This window comes from Rhinopithecus bieti, unplaced genomic scaffold, assembly GCF_001698545.2.
Source record: "Rhinopithecus bieti isolate Rb0 unplaced genomic scaffold, ASM169854v2 scaffold_70877, whole genome shotgun sequence".
Lineage (NCBI taxonomy): Eukaryota > Metazoa > Chordata > Mammalia > Primates > Cercopithecidae > Rhinopithecus > Rhinopithecus bieti.
In genome coordinates this window covers 10,844-19,920 of record NW_016826210.1, presented here as the reverse complement: position 1 = coordinate 19,920, position 9,077 = coordinate 10,844, and the positions used below count along the sequence as shown (strand labels likewise).

General features: G+C 37.6%; 1 protein-coding gene across 1 annotated transcript in view; it reads left to right on the top strand.

Annotated features, from left to right (window-relative positions):
• Window positions 1–8,294, top strand: part of CYBB (cytochrome b-245 beta chain) — a 33,887-nt gene extending 25,593 nt beyond the window's left edge. Inside the window, 4 exon segments of the mRNA XM_017863357.1 lie at window positions 1–37; window positions 1,243–1,389; window positions 4,378–4,502; window positions 5,599–8,294. Of these exon segments, the coding sequence (XP_017718846.1) occupies window positions 1–37; window positions 1,243–1,389; window positions 4,378–4,502; window positions 5,599–5,725 (436 nt within the window). The 3' untranslated portion in view covers window positions 5,726–8,294.
• The last annotated feature ends 783 nt before the right edge of the window (window positions 8,295–9,077 follow it).

The following is a 9,077-nucleotide window of genomic DNA, read 5'->3' as shown; positions in this document are numbered from 1 at the left end:
ATATTGCAATAACGCCACCAATCTGAGGCTCAAAAAGGTAAGTCCTTTCATTTACCGGAGGACCTAGAGCAGTACCCATACTCTGCCATGTGAGGCCTGACAATGCTTTCAGGGCTAAAGTTGGCAGAGACTGTGGGAAGTGAAGAAAAGCTTCCGGTGGTTCCAGAGAGACAGACTCTTCTTCAAAAGAATGTTTGTTAAATCTAATGTGCTTCTAGATAAGTAGGCCTATTGGTGAAGGGAATATATTGTATTTGTATAGTGTTGCTGGAAATTCAGAAGAAAGTTGGGAAAGTATTCACAGCCCCAACTTAATAGCTATAATTTTTGTATATTCTCTTCTAATATTTCCATGTTTATATATTTTTAGGAAGTTGTAAATATTGAGTATGTATAATTTCATGTCCTGCTTTTAAAAAACATATTACAGAAAGTGATTTTCAATGTTTTCACAGGCTTTATAATGATGAGTTTAAATGATCCCTTCATGTTCTATTGAGAGGATATTGAATAATTTTTCTTCCATCTTGTGTTAGATATTGAGATTGATTCAATTTCCAGCCGCCCTCCCCACCACCCAATACTTTTTTTGCAAAGGGAGAAGAGGAGACCTGAAACTCTACTTATGAATATCTCCTCAGGGTCAATTCACAGTGGATTTTTTGGTTAACTATAAATTTGGTTTTATTCTGTAATAAAGGGCATCCTAAATAAACCTCAGGCCATTCTAATAACTGTAAAGATAAACTCTAATAGGGACATTAAGCCTACCTTGACTTTTCATTCTCCCTGTACCTCTTTTCCATGTGGAGGAGATATGCATAGAACCTTATTTTTCCCCTAGGAACTCATGAATGTCTGGCAGTAGCAGGCAGGGAAGAATTTCTGTGGCAATCCCTGCTAGTCTAGATTCCATCAGGCTTTCTGAGAAGAGGTTCAAAGGAAGCCAGGGATTCTGGGAGAGTAAGAGCAGACTCAGAGAGAAACTTGGTGGGCTAATAGTTTTTTCTTAAGTCATGTATTTCTGAGGCCAGGTTACTTATTTACTGCCCTGCTAGAATGAAGGCCACAGCAGGTTCCTGTAAACTACCCTGTGAAATGTCCAGAGCCTTCTGAAAATCTATGTTTCTAGGCATTCTGAGCATCAGGAAAAAGTTTGGGTGACAGAAAGTGGAATTCCACATGTTAATGCTGATAGGGCCTGCTAAATATAATCTGCTTCATGGTCCACCCCATTTTCAGATCTACTTCTACTGGCTGTGCCGGGACACACATGCCTTTGAGTGGTTTGCAGACCTGCTGCAACTGCTGGAGAGCCAGATGCAGGAAAGGAACAATGCCGGCTTCCTCAGCTACAACATCTACCTCACTGGCTGGGATGAGTCTCAGGTAAGGACAAGACTCCAAGGCTCAGGTCCTTCCCATAGTGTACAGGGCTTACGAACTTCCCCTTGGTTATTGGTGTGTCTTGTGTACTATTTTTTCTAAGTACAGTTAGTGGATTTGGTGATCCAGTCCATTCACTCTCATTTAGTATCGCCACATTATATTTAGACTGCTCAGATTAGAATCAGAGCCTGTGAAGGAATAAAAGCCATCACTTTGACATTATTAGATCAATTCTCCCACCAGGCACTCTGAAATCAGGTGATTGAGATGATGCACAGGGTTATTTTGGGGAAAATTTAGCTTTTTCTTTCGCTCTCTCTCTCTCTTCCTCTGTCTCTCTCTCTTTTTCTCTCTCTCTCTCTCTCTGTGTGTGTGTATAAAACAGACAGTCCCCAACTACAATGGTTCAACTTATGATTTTTCAACTTTGCAATGAAGTGAAAGCAATATGCATTCAGTAGAAGCCATGTTTCAGTATTTTATTCTACAAATTACATGTGGTATTAAACCTTTCATTACAAATAGGCTTCGTGTTAGATGATTTTGTGGAATTGTAGGCTAATATAAGTGTTCTGAGCACATTTAAGGTAGTCTAGACTAAACTATGATGTTTATTAAGTTAGATGTATTAAAATCATTTTAGACTTACGGTATTTTCAATTTAATGATGGTTTTATCAGGATATAACCCCATTGTAAGCTGAGGAGCATCTGTATATATAACGTACATAAGCATATAAAGGATTCTGTATATATATATATTTTAATATGTATTTATATATGTATCACATATATTTATATGTACATATGTATTTATAAAATAATTTATATGTTTTTGTATGTTTTATAATATACTCACTACATTTATAATTATTATGTATATATATTGCCAAGTATTATTCTTATGTATCTATTTACATAGATTTTCTAATTTTATCCTCTCACCAACACAATAAAGTAGCTCCTATTATTATCCACACTTTACAGATGGAGAAACTCAGACCAGGTTAGGTCATTTTCCTAAGAGCACCCAACAAGTAAGTGACAGAGACAGAATGTGCCAGAGCCTGCACTCTCAGCATCTCGCAGTAGTTCATGATTATCATTTATAAATAAATTACTATATATCTAATGAAGGTGATATATATGCATGCATGTGTGTGTGTATATGTGTGTGTACAATAAGAGTGCTCTTTCAAGAATGTTTGGAGACCACTATAATAAAGTAAGCCAGTAGTTCTCAACAGGAACAGTTTTGCTCTGTTCCCCCCAAGACACACACCAGAGACAGTTGGCAATGTAAATATCCTACGATTAACAAGACAGCCCCCCACAACAAAGAATTATACAGTCCCAAATATCAACAGTGCTGAAATTGACAAACCCTGAAACAAGTTAATGATTCCTGGAGTGGTAACATCTTTGTAAATAAGCAAACATTAATGACTTCACCTGGAAACAGATGCTGCCACCATGAGTGAGGAGCTAAGGCAAGAGTCTCTGCATATTTCTGTCCTGTGTCTCAGCTGGTGTCTTAGTCCATTTGTGCTGCTATAACAAAATACCCGAGGCTGGATAATTTATAAAGAACAGAAATTTATTTTCTCAAAGTTCTGGAGGCTGGCAAGTCCAAGATCAAGACACCAGCAGGTTTGGTTGTCTAGCAAAGGCTGCATCTTCTGGGTGGGAGAAAAACTGTGTTTTCACATGGTGGAAAGAAAAAGGGCAGGCTCATCAAACACTGTGTGACGACTCTTTTCCAAAGCCCTTAATTCATTCATAAGGGATGATCCTTTATGTCTTAATCATCTTTTTAAGGCTCCACTTCTTAATGCTATCACATTGGCAACATCTGAATTTTGGAGAGGATACATTCAAACTATAGCAATTGGGTATACATAGACATTGGCTCCACAACCCTGAGCATCTTCCATGTGCACCCTGTCACTGTGAAGACTGAATTCTCATTTGGGTTTTGACATATTGTTTATCACAGATTCTCCAAGTCTTAAAGGAATCTTGTAGCAAATATAGATTAAGGAAACATAACCATAAGAATTGTTGCTCCAGAAAAGTGGTTTCAAAATGCCACTTCTGCAATTTAAAACAAAACAAAATGCTTTGATAAAATAAAACTCAGGAAAAAAATCTGTATTATATAAATTGCTTTACTGTTTTGTTATTTAAAAAACAAAGCACAGTTTTTTTAAATCAGTAATTTATTTGTATTAAAAATTAATTACTTTTCTTTGCAAAACTGATCTCTATAGGATTATTAAATTGGAGTGCCCACCTTTCTTAATATCCTCTATGCCCACCATCCATCTAGTGAATTTCAAATCTGGTTTGCTTTTTAAAAATAAATTTAATTAACCACTTTTATGAAAAATACCTGTTGTTCAAACTGAAGCCTCCTAGAATGGTAGCAGAAAAACAGCATGTGACTATATACACATACGCACACACACGCGCACACACACACGCACACACACTAGCTTTAGGCTTGATTTGATGTCTTACTATGCTACCAAAGTATTGCTGCATTTTAGTCTAAAATTGTTACATCTCTTAGTAATTCTCCCAAAGGAGTGGAAGTATATTAGGGTGAAGAGAAAAAGTCAAACATAGAGCAGAGAGAAAAACAGTGAGACACTACTCATCCATCAATGCCTGACTCAAATACTGCAGCCCTAACCCTTACCCTGTTCTTCCACTCCACCTTCCTTCTTTGTTCTCATTAGGACGCTTGTGCCTCTTTCATGACACTCATCATACCCTGTTCGACATATGGGATTATTTATATTTGTACTTCAAAGTCTCCCTTTCTAGATTGTAAATTGCTTGAGAGAGATCCAGTTTATTTATCGTTGTATACCTTTCAGCATCCAGCAGGGTGCCTTGGTTAGAATAGTTTGTGAAGGATGTAAATACATTGTATGTGCTTTTACAGCATGTCTCTTTTTTTCTGAATTCATGTCCTTTCCTGTAGGCCAATCACTTTGCTGTGCACCATGATGAGGAGAAAGATGTGATCACAGGCCTGAAACAAAAGACTTTGTATGGACGACCCAACTGGGATAATGAATTCAAGACAATTGCGAGTCAACACCCTAAGTAAGGAGTCTGTCACCAAGATGTTTTTGAAGCTTGCATCTGCCTAAAGCAGCAGCCCCCATACGTAGCTAAACTTGTATATTTTAGAAACTCAAATATGTGTATTACTATATAAAGGTTGAATTCATGCCCAACAAAAGATTCCAGATATCTTCAACTTTAAGAAGGAATCTTTAAATTATACCAAATTACCTGGAGAGTTATTAAAAACAAAGATTTCCAGGTCCCCATCTCTGACTTTCTCAACCTGCCTGTCTCAAGTAGGGCCACAGCTTGGTTCTTTTCTTTAGTCTCCTAAATTTCATTAGTGTATCTGCTTCTTTTTAAGATTCAATATAATTTATACATATTGTTAAGGAGACACTGTCCCCACTTTTACTTATAGCTTCTGGGTCTAAAATCTTAAGTTGACAGATGTCTCAAGGTGCTTTCTGCTCTCACTAAAACTTTAATCATTATAAAACCTTGAGGGGGATCCCTTATCTTGCTAGAACACCTGAGAAACTCAAGAGATCACCATACATGTACCCTTTAGACTATTGCTTTTGGCACTGTAAGGAGCATACAAAGTACCTGGGGATCTCTTTAAAATGCAGATACCGATTTAGAAGATTTGGGGTAGGGCCAGGTAATCTGCATTTTTAAAAAAGCTGACGCCAAGGCTACGGATCGGAAACCACACTTTGAACAGGGCTCTAGACTCTAAAATTTAGAGAAATGAAGCCACACAGAGTGGCTGGCATAGTTGGCTTGTTCCTAATTTCAAGATGCCAGGGGGTACAGAGCCCTGAAGGAAAGTAGCCCACAGACTCATGAATTCACCACCATTTTCTCTGTGATAGAAGTTCCAAAAACCTTGGTTGGATTTTATTTTTGCCAGGGAAGTCAACTACCTTTTGAACTATCCAGATGCTCACACAAACAGGCTGAACCACACTCCCTCTGAGCAATGTGATCCCTTTGTTATTTGTGGAAAAGACAAAGGAGCAGAGGGGACTTTGCCCTGGGACCTCAAATTAATGGGAAATTCACCTACCTGCTTTGTAGACATCTCATCCCAAAGCTTGAAATTGTCTTTTTTCTTCTTTCCCAAAAGTACCAGAATAGGAGTTTTCCTCTGTGGACCTGAAGCCTTGGCTAAAACCCTCAGTAAACAGAGCATCTCCAACTCTGAGTCTGGCCCTCGGGGAGTGCATTTCATTTTCAACAAGGAAAACTTCTAACTCATCTCTTCCATGAGGAAATAAATGTGGGTTGTGCTGCCAAATGCTCAAATAATGCTAATTGATCATGTAAATACTCCTTGCTTAAAAATGGACAAAAAGAAACTATAATGTAATGGTTTTCCCTTAAAGGAATGTCAAAGATCGTTTGATAGTGATAAGTTACATTTATATGGAGCTCTATGGTTTTAAGAGCACTTTTACAAACATTATGTAATTTTTTTCCTCTCAGTAATGTCAGTGGAAGGTAGGGCAAAGATTCTTGGACACAATTTTAGAATCAAAAGGGAAAGGATCAAAAGGTTCAGTAACTTCCCTAAGATTATGAAGCTGTGACCAGATCTAGCCCATCTTACTCCAGGTTTGATACTCTTTCCACAATACTGAGCTGCCTCAGAATCCTCAAAATCAGTTTTTATGTTCCCCAAAAGAAGAAGGAAACCAAGGAGTAGCTACATATTTATATTTTGTGTCATTTTTGCCATCATTATTATCATATTGAAGGAAACTTTCCAGATCATTAGGACATAATATATGTTGAGAGTGTCTCAACACTTAGTAGTGACAGTATTGACATCTGAGCATACTCCAGTTTACTAATACAGCAGGGTAACTGGGCCAGATATTCTTTCTACAAAATAATATTGGATTGATTGCAGTTAATGTAGTACTCATCATTTACCACGGTGCTTGGCAGAGAGTGGATACTCAAGTAAGGTTTGTTAAATGAATGAATGAATGAACTTAGAACCACACAATGCCAACATAGAATTAATTTAAAGCCTTAAACAAAATTTATCTAAAGAAATAACTTCTATTACTCTTATAGACCAAAGGAATCTGATTCTACCTAGGGTCAAGAACAGGTTAAGGATACTAACCAATAGGATAGCCTGGAGGGTTCTGCACATTCTTATTTGAAGCATGAAAAAAGAGGGTTGGAGGTGGAGAATTAACCTCCTGCCATGACTCTGGTTCATCTAGTCCTGCTCCTTGTGCTATAAAATAAATGTAGACTGATTTCCTGCCCAAAGTGGTCTACTCCAGCTAGCCCTTATGAATATCCAATTTAAGAACTGTGACAAATATGTATCTGATATGGTCATTTGTTTTAAATAGCACCCACCCCTTGTTTTCCATAAATACACACACGAAATGGATCGCATCTGTGTGACTAATGGTTTATTTGTATTATATCATCATGATCATCCTAAAATTAACAATCCAGAAACAAAAATCTCCATACAGAGATCAAATTCACACTTAATAGTATGTTATGAATATATGTTCAAGAGAGAGTCTCTAAATCACTGTTAGTGTGGCCAAGAGCAGGGTTTTGTTTTTTTTTCTTAGAACTGGTCCCATTTCTGGGAACTAAAACCAGTTTTATTTGCCCCACCCCTTGGAGCAACAAATATCTAGAACTCTTCAACTTTGGCAATGAGGAAGAAAGAGAAAGAGTTGGGGGAAGGGCAGGAGACTGATTTAGGAGGAAAAGGAAATAAGGAGAAAAGAGAATGGGAGAGTGAGAGAAAATAAAAAAGACAAAAGGGAGAGACAGGGAAAGGGGGGTCTCATATTGGTCATTCCCTGCCCCAGATTTCTTAAAATTTTACATGTATTGAATGTAATTGAAGGAAGTATACACATATTCATGTTGTTTTGATTATCTAGGGTATTGAATACTTTTAAATCTGGTCACAAATTTTGATGCTGAGGAGGATTATTCAGGGAACTAGGATGAACTAAATAAGAACTCAGTTGTTCTTTGTCATACTACTGTTCCTTTGGTCTCCCAGAATCCTCCGGACACTGAGGGTAGGTCTGACAAATAAGGCCTGCTGTGTGAATATAGCCTTTGTGAAATGTACTGGGATGGTTTCTGCTTAGAGACACTTAGGTCTAGCCTGTTCACACTGCACCTCAGGTATCAATTCATCTATTCAACAGGTATTTATTTGTGTTATTACTATGACTCAGGCTCTTTTTATTGTTTCAATTCTTTACACCAAAGTATGAACTGGAGAGGGTACCTCAGTTATAAGGAGTCTGAGAATATTGGCCCTTTCTAACCTATGTGCATAATTAAAACCAGCTTCATTTGTTGCTCTGAGAATGTTTCTCCAAGGTTTTCTATCTTTGAAACCAACTAAGTTATGAAAGTGGAGAGATCTGCCCTGTGTTATCCAGTTATGAGATAAAAAATGAGTATAAGAGTGCTTGTCATTATAAGAGCTTCCTTCTTTATTCTTCTCTCAAGCCACCAGCTGCCAGCCACCAGCAGCCAGCTGCCAGCCCAGCTGTTTTTTTTGTTGTTGTTGGTTTTTTTTTGTAGCACTTAGTATTTAGCATTTATTAACAGGTACTGTAAGAATAATGAAGCATTGTTTTTAATCTTGAGACTATGAAGGCTTTTCTTAGTTCTTCTGCTTTTGCAATTGTGTTTGTGAAATTTGAATACTTGCAGGCTTTGTATGTGAATAATTCTAGGGGGGGACCTGGGAGATAATTCCTACAGGGAATTCTCAAAACTGTGCTCAACTATTAAAATAAACGAGATTTCTTTGTGTCTGTGTTACTGATCTTTGTATTAAAGGGTAAATTCAGCTAGTAACGATTTCTCTGCCCCGGTGGGGTTGAGACACTCTGTGTTTCTGCATATGACATGCCAAACACTTCATGGTTTATGGATTGGGAAGTGAAAGCTGAAGACTAAGTTCTGTGCTGAATACTGTTGATCCTCACAACACTGATATAAGGGACAGGGAGGGCAACTTAATGTTATAGACAGAATTTCAGAAACCAAGAAGCCCCAGTGTGACATCTTTGTTCCATGTCTACTGAACTTTCATGTTCTAACTTCACAATTAAGTGTCATCAAGTTCAATTGTGGGCATATATGCTCATGCTTCAGTGATAGCCTTTGTTCTAAATAAGTCAACCAGTTATGATCTCCATTATTTAGAAAATGCATAGGGGTGTGGGCATGACATGTTCCTGTGGGAGTCAACAGGTGCTGTCATGGAGGGAAAGGACATTACCTAAAATAAATGGCGATAACAGAAATAGCCAACATTTGGTAAACACCTCCTACTGTGCCAAACATTTTACATATACTTTATTTAATCCCTCAGTGACACTACAATGTAGCCGTTTTATCCCAATTTTGTTGATAAGAAAACAGTCCGAACGAAGATGAACGAGAAGGAAAAGTTCCCAAAACTATTGGGTGACTATGTCAACATTCAATCCACATCTTTCTGGGGACAAACTCCATGTCCTTTATACTACACTAACAGATTACACTAGGTAATTTTATTTCTCTCTCTTTTTTTTTTTTTTTTTTTTTTTT